This window comes from Thamnophis sirtalis, unplaced genomic scaffold (assembly GCF_051295495.1).
Source record: "Thamnophis sirtalis isolate CommonGarterSnake01/CBP01778 unplaced genomic scaffold, rThaSir2_p1.2 scaffold_7, whole genome shotgun sequence".
Lineage (NCBI taxonomy): Eukaryota > Metazoa > Chordata > Lepidosauria > Squamata > Natricidae > Thamnophis > Thamnophis sirtalis.
This window is the reverse complement of record NW_028261387.1, coordinates 50,084,318-50,104,242: the sequence shown is the minus strand read 5'-3', so window position 1 is coordinate 50,104,242 and position 19,925 is coordinate 50,084,318. Positions and strand designations below refer to the sequence as shown.

At 41.1% G+C, this 19,925-nt stretch overlaps 2 protein-coding genes across 4 annotated transcripts in view; both read left to right on the top strand.

The window, feature by feature from the left end:
• Window positions 1-2,487: 2,487 nt before the first annotated feature.
• LOC106540188 (uncharacterized) overlaps window positions 2,488-19,925 on the top strand; it is a 50,889-nt gene continuing 33,451 nt past the window's right edge. For 2 of the 3 annotated variants that reach the window (XM_087719975.1, XM_087719972.1), the window contains exons 1-4: window positions 2,488-2,771; window positions 12,040-12,121; window positions 16,182-16,288; window positions 18,676-18,776. In XM_087719975.1, coding sequence (XP_087576101.1) covers window positions 12,050-12,121; window positions 16,182-16,288; window positions 18,676-18,776 — 280 coding nt within the window. In that variant the 5' untranslated portion in view covers window positions 2,488-2,771; window positions 12,040-12,049. Of the gene's footprint in view, window positions 2,905-12,039; window positions 12,122-16,181; window positions 16,289-18,675; window positions 18,777-19,925 lie in introns of all 3 variants that reach the window. The other variant, XM_087719973.1, reaches the window with a different exon arrangement.
• LOC148044651 (endogenous retrovirus group 3 member 1 Env polyprotein-like) lies at window positions 7,818-9,029 on the top strand. Its single transcript, XM_087720772.1, has one exon. It carries the CDS (start codon window positions 7,818-7,820, stop codon window positions 9,027-9,029), a length of 1,212 nt encoding a protein of 403 aa, XP_087576898.1.

Genomic DNA, 19,925 nt, shown 5'->3' with positions numbered 1-19,925 from the left:
CTTTTCTAACTAACGTTAACTTTAAAAAGATGTTACATCAGACTACAATACAAGTAATTAAATGAAGACTAAAATAAGTGTTTTGGCATATTGAGCTTTTTATATTTCTTTCTTATATTGCTTCCTTAGTTGAGAACTTCCTCCTCAGCTTACTTACGCATTAATTGTTTGTTGCTTTTATGGCTTATTCATTCACTGCTCCATCTTCAGTTTTTTTCACAGGGGGCAGGGCTTCCTTCCTTCCTTCCTTCCCTCCCTCCCTCCACTCCTTTGGCCACCAATTTTGATCCAATTCTCTCTCTCTCTCTCTCTCTCTCTCTCTCTCTCTCTCTCACACACACACACACACACACACACACACACACACACACACGTTCTTTGGGGGGGTTGAATTACTCCGCCTCACTGCGCAAAGTCGGCTCAGCATGTGTTCGGCCCCCGCTTACAACGTATCAAATCCGCGGCCAGCGGGACCAGGGGGTTGCATTTCAAAGCCGCCAGTCCTCTTGCTCCTTCTCCTTCACCGGCAAAGCTCCCGCTGGCACCCCCACTCATGGCAGCGGCGGTGGTGCCTCCCCCTCCGCTCGGAGCACCTCAGCTGGGCTCTGGGTTATCCCTGCCATCGCCTCCACCTCCACCGCTTTCCTACTAGCTCCCGCGGCCTCAAAAGCACGGCAGAGGAGGAAGGGGGAGGGATAATGCGGGGGCCAGCTCAGGTGCTCCGCGTGGAGAGGAGGCACCACTGCCACGGGCGGCTCATCAAAACAAGTCTGGGGAGGTCCTTTGCAGGCGGCCCGTTCTAGCCGCCTGCAAAGGACTTCCCGTTTGCTTTGGTAGAAATCTCTGCGCGGCAGTTAGAAATCTCTGCGCGGGGGTTTCTAGCCACGTGCGCGGCCATGCAGCCGCGCACCTTAGAGGGAACAGTGAGGAGAGGGGATTTTATAAACGTCCCAGTGAATTCAGAGGAGGAGGAGGAGAGAGAGAGAGAGAGAGAGAGAGAGACAGAGACAGAGACAGAGAGAGAGGCTGAAGGAGTGTGTGCACAGGAGAGGGGATTTTATAAACGTCCCAGTGAATCCAGAGGGGAGGGAGGGAGAGAGAGAGAGAGAGAGAGGCAGGCTGAAGGAGTGTGTGCACAGGAGGGGAATTTTATAAACGTCCCAGTGAATCCAGAGGAGGAGTGTGTGTGTGTGTGTGTGTGTGTGTGTGAGAGAGAGAGAGAGAGAGAGAGAAAGAGAGACTTTCACTAAGTGTTGTAGCTTATGATTCTTGATGAATGTATTCTATTTTATTTTTCTTTATGTACACTGAGAGCATATTCACCAAAGACAAAATCCTTGTGTGTCCAATCACACTTGGCTAATAAACTACTCTATTCTACTCTACCCTACTCTATTCATTTCTATTTCAATTCTAATAAGGACTTTAGCTTCTCTCTCTTGAAAATGTAAACTAGCATAAGGCATTATAATGCAAGCTAGCTTTAGCTTTCAAACAGTTCATTTAGTGACCAAAGTTACAATGGCATTGAAAAAAGTGACTGATAACCATTTTTCACACTTAGCGACCATTTTTCACTTAGCGACCGTTGCAGCATCCTCATGGTCACGTGATCAAAATTTTGATGTTTGGCAACAGATTCGTATTTATGATGGTTTCAGAGTCCTGGGGTCATATAATCGCCTTGTGTGACCTTTTGACAAAATATAAAATTTTTAATCAAGCCGCCCCCCCCCCCCCGTCAATGGTGTCCCTCTTTATCAATCTGAAAATCTGGTATATTAAATATAATATTAAAAGATATGTTCCTGCACAGCAACAGGAAGCTCACATACAAAGCTCAAAGAAGGTATAAAAACCTACCCAACTCTCAACTCCATTTTGTAAGCTGCACCAGAACACAAACCCTAGTGGTTTGGTTCACCAATAAATGGACCTTTTCAATCAGCCTCCAGCTTCCATTTTGTTTCCAATGCCTTTCTCCCAGCTTGGAACTGAACCAGATGGATTTTTCTTCCAACATTAGTTAAGCCCTTGCCACCTAAACATTCCTAGCCTTCTCAAGAGAATAGTTAAACTTAACTATTTTCTTTGATCATGGCAACTTAAGAACAGCTAAACATAAAGTGGTATCTACAATATAAACAATTGAAATTTTAATCATGGTTGTGTCTTGAATATGTAGCAGTGTGGCTATATGTTAAGATACTAACTCTAGGTAATTTGATTATAAATGATAAAATACAGTATTAAATGGAAAATTAAAACTTATTATATTATGTTCCACACACCCCTTTATGCATTTGGCGTAATACTAGACTATGTGAATTAATGGGTTAAAATTCTACATGCATTTTTATTATAAGAGAAAGAAACACACCTGACCGCTCCGATTCTTTTTCATCATTGCCCGTTAACTCACGGGTTTTATTTCCCTGGGCCAATTGCCAAAGGAAACGTCTGCAGAAACGTTTGGTCCCTCCTTGCTCTCGAAAATGCAGTTCTTGTGCGCCGCCGCCGCCTTGCCTGCAACTGCAAAGCCGAAAAGAAGCGCGTGTTAAGAAGATTGTTGCTTGGTTCGATAACTTTATTTTCCGCGTTGCTCGACTGCGCTTCCCCTCTGAGCCCGTGGCGCGGAGACTTGGACGTTATCAGCGCGCATCTCAAATCTTATCTTTAGTAAAACTCCAGTCAGCCCTTAATGTTTCTGTGAGCTGTCGAATTGGATTGGATCCCCGTTTTAAAACAGAGCCGAAGTAGACGCTGGCTTGGTAAGTTTTCCAGGACTGGTCTTCTAACGTATCTGGACAAGCGATGAGGAAGCAAGACAGCCCTAAAAGCAAAGTAACTGCTATTGAATATTGCGCATTATTTAAAACTATGACTACAAGATTCTGAAACAAGGTGAATCTGTTGATTTTGTGCAATATAAGCCTGTAGGGGGAGAGCAGGCTTTCTCAAGAGTGGTTTAATTATATTTATGGTTACACACATGTTCTAGAATGGTTTATAATTTTATGAGTTGCTACAATAGCCTTAATATTATTGTAATTATTTCTTGATCTCTCTTTTCCTTCTGTGTGTGTGGAGAAAGAAAGATTGATATTTGTTTACGCCTCTTTTGTGCCGCGGATGGTGAATGGGAAACCGTGCTGAGTTGTTGCGCCTTCTGCGCGCGGTGAGGTGGATGCGGCGCAACGGTTTACTCATGGATGGCGACTATTTTTAAGCAGGCAGCTCGTGGCTACCATGTCACTTCGTGGGAATAAGGGGCTGTCTCCTGTAATAGGTTTTAATAACTAGTTTGTAAACAGCTTCCATTATTTAGAGTCCTTAAGGTGGAAGATATGAATGTACATTCCCAGTTGTAGCTACTAGAGATTTGAGAGCACCGGGGTGGAGAAAACTACTTAAAAGTCACCCTCAGAGCATAATCTTGAGAAAAGGTTTGTTAGGGCTGGTCTGTCTTATGTTGTTATTCACGCTGTTAGTTTTCTTTCAGTTTTAGCATTATCTCCCACTCACCCCCCCTTTTTCCCCTCGCTTTTTAAAATATTTTTTTGTTAAAAATAAAAGGATAAAAAATAATGGAAACTAATAAAGAAGTGCAGAGAAAAATAGTGGGGGCTAGATAAAAAATATGATGAAAGAAGTAAGTATGTAACTTTATCTTTGTTTCCTTCCCTTTAAAGGCTGATTGTGCAACTTTTGCTGTTGCAAATACTTTTTCCCCTAAAAGGATTTTTCTCACTTTTTCTCATTTTTTACTTTGCTTTTATTTAGTATTATTAGATATTTAGATATAATACCAAATAGAATTACTATGTTCTATCGATTTTTAATGGATTTTCTAATCTAAATAGTTCTGGATGATTTTTTTTTTAAATTGTCTTAAGAACCCTTGCTTTATAGAATATGATGAAAACAAACTACCTGCTCTAAGTTGGTTCTATATTTCTTTTTGTAATTTCAAATTTAAGCATTTAACTCCCCAGTGTAGTCTGTTTTAAAATATTTCTAGCCCATTGAGGCAAGCCTTCCCCCTGAAATCAGTTTCAGCAGAGGGTTAAAACTTGCTCATGGAATTTTTAAGTAAGCTTTATGTTTCCTACCATAGAATATAGTAGGAAACATAAAGAATATATGAATATATTCTTTATGTTTATAGAATAATAATTACTTTTGCAAATAGTTTTATTTAGATTGCCTAAACTCTGCACATTCACTCAAGGCATGACACCCTTTCAGTGGTGGTCCTTCTTTCATAAAGCTTCCTCTGTAGGCAGGAATAATTTATATAGTTACAGTTTGGTTTATTTAACTAGGAAATTAGCTTGATAGTATTAGGGAGGAGCATCAATTCTGGTCTATGTTGCCATCAGAGACATTTGGAACATTAATTAGCTAGTCCTGAAACCCAAATTCAGGTTGTTAGGTAGCAGATTGAAGTCTGGAGTATCTAGGTCTATGATGGCAAACCTATAACATGTCCAAAGTGGCGCACAAAGCCATGTCATGTTGCAACATTCCTTTTAGCAATATGTATAACATTCCTTTTAGTTTACGTGCAGAACTGTACCAGCCTACGTGCAAAGGTGTCCAGCACGGGCTGCGCTGGCATCTGGAATATATCAATTGGCAAGCACCTCAAAGGGACACAGGAATGTGAGCCGTGCGTGTATTCCTCACCTCTCTCCCCACCTTTCTCCCCACTTTTCTCCCCGCCTAGGGCTGAGGTTTTTGCCACACTGTAACATTATTATTGGACTTAGTTAATCATGTGCCTGCTAATTGTATACACCTTCTCTTTGTTTGTACCTAATAAAAGAGGTTCCCCGAGCCTCGTTCGGGGCCCTCATCCCAAGGAAACATTTGTCCGGTGTCTTCCTTCTCATTCGGCCAAGAGCATGAGCAGCCCACCGGAAGCGCGATGCCACAATGTCACCCGGCACGGCCTTGCCTGTTTGTCTTCTGGGTTTCTGACATGCATGTGTATGCGACAATCAGCTGTCCTTCGTGCACATGGCACTGCGCATGGCAGTGCCAGCTTGGCTGGCTGGGGAATTTTGGGAGTTGAAGTCCACAAGTCTTAAATCTGCCAAGTTTGGAGACCCCTAGCTTAGACGGGCAGACAGAGCTTAGAGGTTTCAAGACATAGAAGAAGTAGTACAAGTAATTCTCAATTTACAACCACAATTGGGACCAGAATTTTTACTGCTATGACCTTTTCTGACATGGTAAGAAAATCACTGCACTGAATGAATCACACAGTCATTAAACAAATCCAGCTTCTCCAATTGACTTTGCTTGTCGGAAGCCAGCCCAGGAGCTCACATACGGTGATCTCTCAACCCTGGCACATTGCAACTATCATAAATACTTGCCAGTTTCCAAACACCCAAATTTTGATGATTACGGAAATACTGCAATGGTTGTAACTGTGAAGACCCATTCCTCTTTTGATTGCAGTTGTAATTTTGAATGGTCACTAAACAAACAGTTGTAAGCTGAAGACTACCTGGAGGTAGAGGTCTTTAGATTTGTTAGAAACTGGGAACTTTGGGAACAAGAAGAAACCTATGGTGTCCACTTGCACTTAAATACTAACAGTTGCTAGTGCATAACTTCAAAACTGCTAGACTAAGGTGGGCTAAAAGGCCCAATTATGATCCACAGTTCTACAGGCCATGTTTAATATCAAATACTCTGATTAAAGCTGAGGTTTTGCACCATTAAGCAGAAAACAATTGCTGACAGTTGCTGAAGGAGCAATAAATATTTTTACACATCTGGGAACAAGTCGACCCAGACGGGGAGTTTCCTGTCATCTTGCAAGATGTGTCCTGTTTATGTCCCACATGATCTATAAGGTGCTGACCATGTATATTTTAAGAATAGTAACTGTTGGCCATCTGGCATAGACAGTTTTTGGTTCCTCTCATTACCTTATATGCTTAAACACTGCCTCTATAGATGATGACGTAATTTGCACTATAAATGTATGGCTTTAAGAACCCTTCGGGGTTCAAACTTCTGATGCTTGTTTTGGCATGTTTGAACCTGCGCATTCAATAAACTTTTCCTATATTGCATCGCTTGGCTTCCTGGTCTCTTGATTCTACAACATTTTCTGGCACCCCAGATGGGACTCAGAAGCTAAGGCAATATTTTGCTGAGGGCCACTTTGCCCCGTTGGGGTGTGGGGCTGCTGCTCCTTGCCTTCCAGGCGCCACGGGCCTTCATTTGCCCCGGGAGCCGGTAACAGCAGCCCGACTACACCAAGGGGGACACACATTGTGAGTCCAAGAACCCTGCAAACTTAGGAAAAGAGCTGTGGTGTTTCCTGGCCAGGATTCGTGGGGAGAAGACGTCTCAGGCGAGTATTTTCATAAAGTGTATTGTACCTATCTCGTTTGAAGATAGAAGGAGGAACCTGATCACTTCCTCGGACTCGGGACGGCTGTCCTAACGAAGTCCAGTTAAGTTGTGTGGGTGGTTAAACCAGAGCAGTTCCTGCAGGTGGCCATTGAGTTCCGGCTTCTGGGGCCTCAGGTCGCTGGTAGTGTGTTAGCATGGGTGGAGGAAGCAGCATACCCAGCACACCGCTGGATTGCATGGTTAAAGGATTTGATTCATATTTTAACCATACTGATTATAAAGTCCCTTACCCAAAATTGACCAAGGATAGGCTTATCTACTTGTGTCAGAACCAGTGGCCACATATGGGGGTAGGGTGGCCAATGGGAGGAACTTTTCAGAACCAAATTATAGATGATTTAACTTCGTTAATTGCTGCAAACGAAGAACGCTATCCTAATCAGTTTCCATATATAGATCAGTGGGGAGACGCTGTTGCAGGGCAGGCTGATGAATTATTACAGTGTCAAGCTGAAATGGTTCGCCTGTGTGTGGTTAGACCGAAGGAAAAGGGGAAGTTGAGGTTAGCTCCCAGACGTACCATACATGTAGTAGCTTCAGAAAAAAAAAGAGTCAGAGAAGAAAAGGATTTTTGCCCAAGACGAAGAGGAACTCTTCAGGCCTCCCCCTCCCTATGCCTCAGCACCTGTAGGCATTGTTGTGCCCCAGGCTATGAGTGCTGCTGTAGCGGACAGTGGAGATAAGGAAAGTGCTGTGGGGACAGGGGATCCCCAGGCAACAGGAGGGGCAGTGAGAAGAAAGGAGCCCAAGGTGGGTGCTACGAATAGGCCAGAAGGAGGTGGTAAGCTGTATTTCCTCAATTATACTGTACAATTGCAACAAGGTAAACAACCCCTGATCTTGTGGTTTGATGCATGCACCGCCACTAAGTGGGGCTGGGGAAGACCTTGTGGAAGTCAGTCTTGGATTGATGCGTACAAAGATAATCATAAATATCTATGTGAAAAGTTTAATGGTTGGGACTATGGCAATCCTAACCAGTGGTTACCTTGTGGGGCTACTGTACAATGCACTGGATGGGAGTGTGTTTGTGACTATACAGGAGGCGGTTATAAGGGATGTTCCTATATAACTTCCTTCCGTAGAGGGGCTGGGAATATGATACAAATAGAAGTATCACGTAACATCCCATCCATAATAACATATGGCTTTGGGATTGATGGTAAGGGATTGGACCCAGAGACATACTTAACTATTAAGGTTGAGAAGGTTAAAGATGGAGAAATAAAATCCCTAGGATGGTCCGTATATGATACCCTCCAGAAGCTAGAACGCCCTTTACCCATAAGTACCAAGGCAAACAATTTGTTTATAGAAATGGCCGAACAAGTGGCTAAAACCTTGACTGTTAAAATTGCTTTGTTTGTGGAGGAACTAATATGGGAGAGCAGTGGCCATGGGAAGCCATGGAAGCTGATCCTGTAATATATAACAACCTTTCCTATACTGGTAATATTACGAGGAAAGAGTTTACTGGGATTGTGTGGACCTTGTCCACTAATCTGGTAGGAAGAAATTGCTTTGTAAGAAATGGATCAGTTCATGTTGGAGATTTAATTTGTCTGGGATCCTGGAATCCTGACTATAGTATCTGGTCTTCGCCAGCTAACATTACTCAGCCCCCACGTTTTGATATGACTTATTTGAATTACCTAGATTCTTCCTCTATTGATAACCTATGGAAAGCTCCAAGAGCTATGTACTGGATTTGTGGAAAACTGGCTTATGAAACTTTGCCTAGAGATTGGTCTGGTTCATGTATCTTAGGGTGGATTAAGCCCTCATTCTTTTTATTACCCATGAAAGCCCGCCAAGTGTTAGGAGTCCCACTGTATGAGAAGGTTGGTCTCCAGACTAGAAGGAAACGAGAACTTGATACAGTGTTTACCAATTTCCTTTGTAAGGATTGGGCCACCTTTGAAGAAAGTGATGTTTGGAGTTCAGAGAGAATTGTATGTACATATGGCAGGGCTACGTGGGCGGAAGATGGGTCATATGGATATCGCACACCCATTTACATGCTAAATAGGATTATTCGCCTTCAAGCAGTATTAGATTTAGCGGGCCAACGTATTGATAAGGCCCTTAATATAATATCCGAGGCTACAGACAAAATAAGGACGGCAGTGTATCAGAATCGCTTAGCTTTGGACTATTTGCTGGCAAAAGAAGGAGGTGTGTGTGGTAAGTTTAATCTTTCAAATTGCTGCTTGCAAATAGATGAAACTGGAACTGTTATTAAACAGTTAACTACAGAAATGCGTCAATTGACTCATAATCCTGACCAGGTGTGGCGAGGATTCAACTTTAAGGAAATCTTTGGTTCCTGGTTTCCTAAATTGCCGGGCTTGCAAGCTATAGTTGCTTTAATAGGCTTAATTGCTGCAGGATGTGTATTAATTCCTTGTGTTTTACCTATTTTTGTGCGTACTATTTCTAATAGTTTATCCTTAGTAGCAGAGCGGAAAGCGACAGCACAGGTAATGGCCTTATGGGAATATGAAAGAATGCAACTGGTGGGAGAACTATCCACTGAACCTGAGTATGTGACTCTTCTGGATATGTCAGATGAGTCCCAAAGGGGGGACTAAGGTGGGCTAAAAGGCCCAATTATGATCCACAGTTCTACAGGCCATGTTTAATATCAAATACTCTGATTAAAGCTGAGGTTTTGCACCATTAAGCAGAAAACAATTGCTGACAGTTGCTGAAGGAGCAATAAATATTTTTACACATCTGGGAACAAGTCGACCCAGACGGGGAGTTTCCTGTCATCTTGCAAGATGTGTCCTGTTTATGTCCCACATGATCTATAAGGTGCTGACCATGTATATTTTAAGAATAGTAACTGTTGGCCATCTGGCATAGACAGTTTTTGGTTCCTCTCATTACCTTATATGCTTAAACACTGCCTCTATAGATGATGACATAATTTGCACTATAAATGTATGGCTTTAAGAACCCTTCGGGGTTCAAACTTCTGATGCTTGTTTTGGCATGTTTGAACCTGCGCATTCAATAAACTTTTCCTATATTGCATCGCTTGGCTTCCTGGTCTCTTGATTCTACAACAAGACAGCGTCCAGTTTGGATTGTGTAGCTATTTTGGAAAGTACCATAAGAGAGAAGGCTAATACTGGAAGTAAGTTAAAGGATGTCAAGACATCCTGACTAGAAATTGTCAGAAAAACTCAGACCTGATTTTATGCAAGTCTGAAGATAGGATTTGGCAGAATACCCAGAGATAGTTTTGACTAGAATGTATTATCTAACTGCTAGATAATAAATGTTACAGCAAATAAAAATGAAGCCAAATGTAATAGTTGATTGTGAGCATAGATCTGTTTCTTTCCCTGGTAACCTTGAACCTGAGCAGTTATTGAGTGTTTCACTAAGTATTCAGTACAGAAAACAATTGGTTTTCAGTGTACATGACAATGTAGTAAAGGCTGTGAATAAAACTCAACACCAGCAATATTTGAAAATGTACACTGTGTACATGTGTGATACTCTCAATGCTAAGTAATTACAGTATTTGGCTATGAACAGGAATATATGATGGAAAACTGATGGAATGGAAATAACCAGTAGGACATAATCATTCCTGGATACAAGCATTGTGTCATGCATGCTTGCCTCCTTACACACAAACACATACACCCCTCACAAGTAGACAACAGAAACAGGGCAGGGGAGGGGTAGATTTGGAATGCAAGGGAGGGAATTGTGAAATGAAAAGGATTGTATGCACTGGAGAAGGTTTGCTATTTATATCAAAGAGGTAATAAAATCTAATTTATTAGAAACTTTGGAAAACCAAATCCCTTCATTCTGCCACAAATGTAAAATAGATTTAAGGAAGTTCTATTGTCCACTTGATTAAAATGATAATAGTGATAATAGTGCTGTCTCGACACAGTGAAATAGAATGGAAAGGAAATGTTACTTTTATAATGGATCATTATTAAAGAAATGTTACTTTAGTAATTTAAAATTGATAAGTGGTCATCACTTATCTTCATGTAAATAGGTATTTTCATGCACAGAACACAAAAAGAAGCCAAATTTCTATGCATTCTAAATGACTGTGCCTTTAAACATTTTTTGTTGGAACTAAACAGGGAGGAAGTCTAGATTTATTCTTAAATGGTGAACAATTTGCAAGGCTTGTGGAACTATTAAGAACCAGTCACCATAATTCTGTTACCTTTAGCATACATGCAAATGAGAACTTGCAGCAGGATGCAACATAACGATATTTGACTACCTATGGATAGATAGACTATCTGTGAAAAGGATCTGTGAAGATATAGTTACTCCAGAAGAAATGGCAAAGAAGTAATATAATAAAGTCAATTTTCCCTTTGCACATATGATTTTATAAATTGCTTCTACCTGTACATATGAATTTTCCAAGCAAGTTTTATAAATCTACACAGAAGTAGTCTTGCTTAATGAATACCTCATATAAAAACTATTCACAGTTACAACAAAAAGTGAGCTTTGATGAAAAAGTGACTTGGTTTGGACTGTTCTGGGGGTGGTGCAATGAAGGGGGTTGTGTTCTGAAAGGGTGTTGGGCAATTCCTAGTGTGGCTAATAGCTTTTGTCCTGTGTTGGATCTTGGATGAGAGGCTGCTCTTTAATCCTACCATTCTGCTTATGTTAGCTGTCAAACTTTGCTGCAAGGAGTTTCGAAATATCCTGTCTTGACTGGATTTCTGCCTGCAATATTTGCTTTTCTTATGAATGGAGCCATCTAGATAGTTGGCTTCTTCTTTGAATAAGCTCTTTATCTCCTTAAGTGCTGGAATCTGCTGTGGGCTATTAACAAAGATGGGGGCTGCTTTATGCCTCTAAAACATATTTCCCTATCTCTCCTTTAGGGAAATATAATATTGTGCCTTTTTTAATATTTCCCAAAATATTTCATTCTTTCATGAATGCGGGCTTCCCACAGCATCATGAGTACTGTTTAAGTGTGGTGGTATTTGAGCACAAAATAGTAAACACATTAAATGTGTGAGTATGTGCATATAACAAGCTCAAGTTATTGCATGATGATAAATAACAGTAATTTTACTATCATTCCTGTGTGAAGCTCCTGTCTTGGCAGGGGCTCCAAGCTCTTGACATCTGGGTTCACCAATGGTTAATTATAAAGAGCAGAGCCCACTCTCTGTGTCAGCCTCCACACTTCCATGGCCTATCTAACTGAACTAGCACCCACTCTCTGCCACAAGCCTTCCTCAAGAGGCACAAATTTAATTTTGAATTGACTGTTTTGATATAAAATTTAATTTTAAAAAGTCTTTTAAGATGGAGAAGATGTCAGGGCATACTGTACACAAGTAAACATTTCTTAAGGACAATATGTGGGGAGATGGATGTTTGTTTAATCTGGGGGTGGGGTGGGGTTCATCCATTTTTTAAATGGTTATTGGGCCATGATTACAGAATGTTTGAGAAACACAGCTGTAGAAAGAGATTTGCATAGTGACATTAGCCATAAATTCCTGTAACTTGCTGTTTAGAAGACTTCTAAATAGAATGTATCTAAATATAATGCTGATAAATGGTATTATTTTTAATTCCACACAGGCCTTGAAATATGGACAGGGGCTTTTTCCCACGAAGACCGAGGTTCCCTAGAAGATGCCATGATCAGTGGTTTTACCAGAATGTAAGTTTTCATAATGGATGGAAACTGACCATGGAGAGATTCAACCTAGAAATAAGGAGTAACTTTCTGATAGTGAGAACAATCAACCAATGGAACAGCTTGCCTTCGGAGGTTGTGGGAGCTTCATCACTTGAGACTTTCAAGAAGAGATTGGACTGCTATTTGTCAGAAATGGTGTAGCGTCTCCTGCTTGAGGGGATGGACTAGATGACCTATAAGGTCTCTTCCAACTCTGTTAATCTGTTAAATTAGAGATGTATGCATTATTTTCTAGGGCTTCATCTTTCTTCTTTAAGAGAGAGGAGAGAAAGTAAAAGAAACAGAGGGACAGCTGGTAGAGAGAGAAGAGAGGAGAAAAGAGGATTTAGTTGAGGCCCAGAGACTCCTTATCACTGTTCTAACATTTGGTGGAACACAGGGTGTTGTAGAAATGACGAGACACAAGCCAGCACTTCAAAGAAGGAAAGGTTTATTTGTGCAGGTTCAAAGCAAAGAATAAATGGCCTGAACCCCGAGGGGATTTCAGGGACCTTCTTATATAGTGGTGATAGCAATAGGAATAGCAATTAGACTTATATACCGCTTCATAGGCCTTTCAGCCCTCTCTAAGCGGTTTACAGAGTCAGCATATTGCCCCCAACAATCCGGGTCCTCATTTTACCCACCTCGGAAGGATGGAAGGCTGAGTCAACCCTGAGCCGGTGAGATTTGAACAGCCGAACTGCAGAACTGCAGTCAGCTGAAGTAGCCTGCAGTGCTGCATTTAACCACTGCGCCACCTCAGCTCTATTGCACATGCACATCACATCTAGCCATATTTGGTTACATTCAAAGACTCATATTTTGGGGAACTAACAATATATGTCTGGTAAACAAGTCAGCGGTTAAGCAGGCAGATACTATGTGTGCACTTTAGATAAGCGGATATAGATATCCCATTTCAGTATATTTTGGATGCAGACATCCTTTTTGCTGACACAACAGTCCCCATCTCATTACAACATATCCTAAGAGCAAGCTATGCAGTTTATAATCATGCTTAATATTATGAGATCCAAGTTTGGTTCAGGCTTGAGGCCTATTCTGGTCAAGCTAGCCACCTTAAGGGTACTTGTTCAACATTTAAGATGCTTTCTCTTCTTCCCCTCCCGACCTTGAATTTTCCTATAGAGATTGTTTTGAACTGATTTTCAACATCATATCAGAGATTCAGAATAGCTATGAAAATAACCTCAAATCCATTTATTTTGAATCTGACATATTTTGTTGATGTTGGCTTCTGAAGTTCAACTTATTAGAGGAGAAAGCTCTCAGAATCTAAGCTGAGATGTAGTATGGAAGCTATATATTTTTGATAGTTATAATTTACTTCAGATGTACCAGTTTTCGTAGAATGATGTTCAGTAATTCCAAGCCATTATTTTCAGCAATTCTGGCTTATTGTTATATATATATAACAGATGGATAACTTTGGGCCAGTCACTCGCTCAGCCCAATCCACTTCATAGGTTGTATGATAGAGAAAAGAATGAGATGGCAATATTATATATAATATATCCACTTGAATTAATGGTGATGTACAGTATAAATCTGTAATATTTCTATTTTGTGATAGCAAGTGCTTTTTTTATTTAATGTTTTGGAGTGCTGCTGGCTCATTTTAAAAACACTGTGGGAGGAGGCAGTAACATAAGATAAACATTACCCCTTCTCAAGGTTGTTTTAGATTTAGATAAAATATTTGGGTGTACCACCCTGTGTCAAACTGTGCTGTGATAAAAACTATAGCCACAACAGCTCCACTGCTGTTTTCTCTCTGCTTATCAAAGAGAAAAGTATTTCTGGAATTCAACTTGCTTTTATATTAATATGAAGACAGTTGTACATCTACACATTCCTTTTTTTTATGTCTTCTCCTATCTTTTTGAAATAGTGAGAGTAGAGAATATGCTTCTTGTTGTGCCACATAGGCTTCAGATATATAATGGAATTTCAGTTATATTCTTACATACCCATAGCAGGAGAATCTTCTGGCAATTTTTCCCAGCAAATGATACATAACTACAATGTCTTCTGAACAGTGGATCAATTTATTTCAAATTCATCAATAGATCTATGTGATTAAAGTTCTGGGAAAATTTTAAAAAATCAAACTAGGTTTTCACAGATATTTAGTTTAATTGCTTAAACTATGATCTTTTTGCTTATAGTGACTAGATGTTTGATTTGAGGCCACATTAAGGCATTGTAGAGTTTTCTAGGGTTAAGGATTTTTTTTTAACTTGTCTAATGCTATGATAAGTGGAGAAGAAAGCATTCCCTATATTAATTCGGAATACCAAAGTTTTCTAGGCAGGTTTTCCTTGGTTTTGCAAAAATGCAGAGTCTGACCAAACAATGTGTATGTCTTGGAACAGAAATCAGCCTTCAGTAACGTAGCCCAGTGACTAGTACATAATTAATGAATGAAATGAAAAAGTCTAACACAAAGAAAGAGATATCAGAATGATTCCATTCCAAGACCAGTGACATATATAATTGGCATGAAGTTGCAGAGAAGATATGAGAAATGAGACCCAGTGATCAAAAAATAAACCCTCGTTCTCATAGATGATGACATAATGGGATATGATTATTGGAAGACAACATTACAGAGAACTAAAGAAAATTACCTGTCTTAGGGTCTCCTTCCCCAGTACAGTATAGTAATGACAAATGCACTGTCGGAAAAATTGAAAGACCAAGTTAGGGGCAGATTATGATGGAGCAAATCTGTTTGGTCACTAAAGTTCATCCAAAAATTGATGGCATGATCTTTTAGTCAGTTATGATCCTCCAGAGATTACAAAACTTCAATGGAACGAAACATTTGTGCTCTCACTTTCCCTCATGCTCATTCCTCTCCTCACGCATTTGACTTGTACAACTAGAATTGGTGATGTGTGTCTAGCTCAGAGCATGGAGGTCTTCAGTCTGACAGAGAATCTGGAATGTTTTGTTTCACATATTTTTCAGTTTGCCAGTTGCTTGGCTAAATTGCCCGACACAATTCAAAGCTGTCACTGTAAGATGTTTGTCTTTCCAGTCAGCATCCTCATTTTACAAGGATCTGTTTTCATATTTGCAGGCATTTGATATGCCAGTGATAAGATGTGAATGTCCAAAAAATTATTTCTTGAGCTCTTTCGTTGATGTTGGTTTTGTTTTCTACCCTTATTTTCTGTCATTATGTATTCTAAAATGTTAACCTTTTCAAAGTCATTCAATATGACTGGGCAGTGGGGAATATTATGAGTAATTTTAATAAAATTATACAATGCTAATATTGATGTTGATGCCATGTTTAAATTGCTAATGGCACTGTATCTTGTTGGAAGTTAATTAAAATATAAATCGTTCATTAAATTATGCAAACATATCCAGACAAGCATATTGAGCATATCTCACATATTACTATATACACCTGTGTCATAATAGTTTATTTCAGCCCAATAAACACTTTTCTGAGAACCTGTTCTTGCTGCTAGTACAGTTCCTTCTCTTTTGTGTTACAAAAGTTTATCACTTACACTGTGACTTTATATTGATGTTTAGTTTGTAATTTTTCCTAAATGAAGAAATAAGATTTCTTATACAATATGGCATCTTTTAGCAATGATTAGGAGAGGGTAGCCAGAAGCTATTTTAGGTAAGAAATACAGGCTTGCCTAATTTTTTAAAAAGCTCAACCCACCAATTTCTCTTCAAAATTTGTACATCACTCTCTCAGAGGTTGTTTACTTCTAGCTAATATTGTAATTTATGGCCCTCAAGTAGCAATATGATTTTGGGAGTTTAGCAGTTCAAAGCAGTTAATTTAATAGACTAAGCCTGAGCCATAAGCGTTGCTTATTGAATATTTGCATTGTGCAATAATGTTGTCAAGCTGAAACTGCTACTTTGTTGGACAACCAGAAAAAAATAACCTGCCTTTTTCTCAATAATATGACTTTTGTTACCTGTTTAAAAGATTTCTAGATTAATCACAATTGTGAATAATACTTATTTTTTAATTACCCAGTATATGCCAAATGAAAACTATTGGATGGATGCTTGGGACATGCCACAGAATCAGTTTCCAGAGGGAGCCCCTCCATGGTGGAACCAACACCATCCAGAGCAAGAGGGGTATGTTACTTCTTCAGCTTATATTATTTAATTACATCTTTTTTTTTTCTAGGTAGTTTTGATTATTGTTTTAAAAAACAGCTACTTTCAATTTCTTAAAAATAGCAGAATAAAAAGCAATAAACCATAAATAAATAAAAGCCACATAGCACTATTTATTTAACAAGCATGGGCAAATAGTTATTCACTAGAGCCGGGATGGCGAACCTATGGCACGCGTGCCACAGGTTGCGCATGGAGCCATTTGTCAGGGCACGCAAGGCGTTGCCCTGTCAGCTGGCCAGTTCACATGCACATGCTGGCCAGCTGAGTTCAGCCTTTTTTAAAGCAATTTTTTGCCCTTCCCAGGCTCCATAGGCTTTATAGCCTGGGGAGGGCAAAAAGAGCCTCCTCCCCCCCCGAGGCCCTATGGGCAAACCGGAATTTCGGGAACAGACTTTTGGTTTGCTCATAGGGTCGTTTTTAGTCCTCCTGAAGGTTCCTGAAGCCTCGGCAGGGCCTCCGGGGGGCAGGGGAGGCTGTTTTCGCCCTCCCCAGGCTCCTATAAAGCATCTGGAGCCTGGGGAGGGCAAAAAAAGCATGTAAAAATGGGGGGAGCACCTCTCATGCCCACATGTGCACTGGGGGGTGTCGCACATTGCATTATGGGTGTGGCACACCGGTGCACAACCCCCCCTGCGCTCCCCCCCTTATGGCACGCGAGCCAAAAAAGGTTCGCCATCGCTGCACTAAACAGTGTCTATGAAGATCCTTAGTCATCCAGGTCATGGTTGTCCCAAAGGTGCTTTTTCAAGAGGCAATTGGACTTTCTGGTTTTTCTTTGAAGACATTTTGCTTCTCATCCAAGAAGCTTCTTCAACTCTGACTGAATGGTGGGGAATGGAGGGATTTATACTCCTTGCAGACAGCTGGTAATTTGAATTCTTTTAGAAGGTCATTAAGGTCACCTGGAAGTTTATCTGTGTCATCAGGGTCACCTGAGTGGTACAAATGTGTCTGGAGCCACCTTGGAACTGTTGAAAGGACTGTCCCTCTGTTGAGAGAAGGCTGTTCAATTTTGACATTGATGGCCTCTTTAACCTCTCTTTTAAATTAGCGTTTCTCTCCATCCATAATATAGGCTTTGTTGTCTTCAAAAGAGTGGCTTTTGTCTTTTAAAATGCAAATGGACTGCTGAATGTGTTTGTTCTCCTATGTTGAGCCATGCGTTTATGAAGTAGTTGTTTTGTTTCCCCAATGTACAGATCTGCACATGGCTCACTGCATTCTACTGCATATACCATGTTGCTCAAACACCCAGACAGAAACTGAGCAATGTGGTATAGTTCAAGAAACATAATCTCTACCATATAGAAAGAATACCATCGATCTTGTATAAGAACCATTATGTGTCAAGTTGAAAGGCATCATTTAGTGAGTCTTCCAGAAAAAGACATTTAGTAAACATTTCTGAACTTCTAGTTTTTACTTCTAGTTTTTAGTATACATAATTGGGAATAGTAGTAAAAGTTTGGGAACAAATTATGAAAATGTTAAAAGAGAGATTGTAAGGATTTTTCATAATTAATCTGAGAGGAACTGTGAACACAGTAATCTACACCAAGAAGATCCTATAGTTCCAAGGCTTCACAAACTCCACAAACAGGAGACTCCCTAAAAAAAGGAGTCTCCTAGAGGCTGACAACCAAAGTACCTGCTTGCAGAATAGCACAAAGTTACCATGAGACAGGCAGCATCTGTGATAAAGCTGAGTCTTGCATCACATCAACTGGGCACCTCTGTAAAAAACAGAAAGATAAGTTGCTGCTGGTCCATGGAGCTAGCTGAGCAGCAGGCCGAGTCCTGGAAGTATTTGGATGGATGGAAAGTAGGCTGAAGTTTATGAGCTGCAGCTGCCCTGTGTGTTTCAGAAGAGTCTGCTGCCTGGCTTTAGACTCCCTTGGAGGCTGAGTGCCCAGGTTGGGAGTAGTCTGAAGCCTGTGAGGACCCTGAGGGACAGAGGGAAGCCCTTGGGTGGCTGGATGAGAGGTAGGCTGAGTCCTATGAGCTGCAACTGTCCTTTGTGTGCTGTTACCACCTGCTGCCCAACTTTGGTCTCCCTTGAGTGCTTCGTTGGCAACAGACCAAGGCCTGCAGGAATCCGGTGGGATGGGTGGGTGAGATAGATGGGGGAACGCTGCAGTGTCCCTGAAGTCAGTCATGAGTGAACAACTGCGGAAAAACTTCAGTGGTCATAACTTTGAAACTGGTTTATAAGTTGCTCTTGGAAGAGCTGTCATAATTTCAAACGGTTGCTAAATGATTGGTTATAAGTGCTACCTGTATTTTTAAAAGAAATGAAGGCAAGTACTGTAGAATGAGGCCTATGTTTGTTTGTACTTCTGCAGGCCTTACAATGTCAGTTTTGATAACTACACCCAAAGTTCCTACCCTAGGCGTCCTTACCGTGGTCATCCTTATAGAAGATTTAAAAAGACCTCATCAAAAGGTTTGTGAGAGTTAAAAGAATGGTACATACTCCAAGCAAAAGAGAATTGTAGTAGGATTAAGAGACAACCAAGCCAAGCGGTGCAATATAGGAAAAGTTTATTGAATGCGCAGGTTCAAACATGCCAAACAAGCACAAACGTTTGAACCCCGAAAGGTTCTTAAACTCCCGCAACTTGGGAGTCCTCCTGGATTCACAGCTAACTTTTGACCACCATCTCTCAGCTGTGACCAGGGGGGCATTTGCCCAGGTTCGCCTGGTGCGCCAGTTGCGGCCCTACCTGAATCGGGAGGCCCTCACAACAGTCACTCGAGCCCTTGTGATCTCTAGGCTGGAATACTGTAATGTGCTCTACATGGGGCTGCCCTTGAAGAGCATCCGAAGACTACAGCTAGTCCAGAATGTGGCCGCGCGAGTGATCGTGGGCGCACCACGGTTCGCCCACATAACACCGATCCTCCGTGAGCTGCACTGGCTACCTGTTGGTCTCCGGGTGCACTTCAAGGTCCTACTCACCACCTATAAAGCGCTCCATGGTAGTGGATCTGGCTATTTGAGAGACCGCCTTCTGCCAATTACCTCCCTGCGTCCCATCAGATCGCATAGAGTTGGCCTCCTCCGTTCCATCCGCCAGTCAGTGCCGACTGGCGACTACTCGGAGGAGAGCCTTCTCTGTTGCGGCTCCGACACTATGGAACAATCTCCCCGTGGAGATTCGTACCCTCACCACCGTCCAGGCCTTCCGCACAGCCCTCAAGAACTGGCTAACCCGTCAGGCCTGGGGATAATCTTATTTCGCCCCTCCCGAATGCTGAGTGAATGTTGAGTTTTATTGTCTAATTTACTTTGTGCACATTTCTTTTTTCGTATTGTCCCACACTCCCCTTCCTTTTTTGATTGTAAGCCGCCCTGAGTCCCCTCAGGGAAAAGGGCGGCCTATAAATAAACAAAACAAACAAACAAACAAACAAACAAACATACATTTATAGTGCAAATTACATAAACATCTGTAGAGGCAGTATCTAAGCATATAAGGTAATAAGAGGAACCAAAAATGTCTACGCCAGATGGCTAACAGTTACTATTCCAAAAATATATCCATGGACAGCACATTATAGATCATGTGTGACATATAGGGAGGCTTAGAGA

What these genes read in the sequence shown, in the direction of transcription:
- LOC148044651 (XM_087720772.1), top strand. Translation starts at nt 7,818, where the DNA reads ATGGGAGAGCAGTGGCCATGGGAAGCCATGGAAGCTGATCCTGTAATA.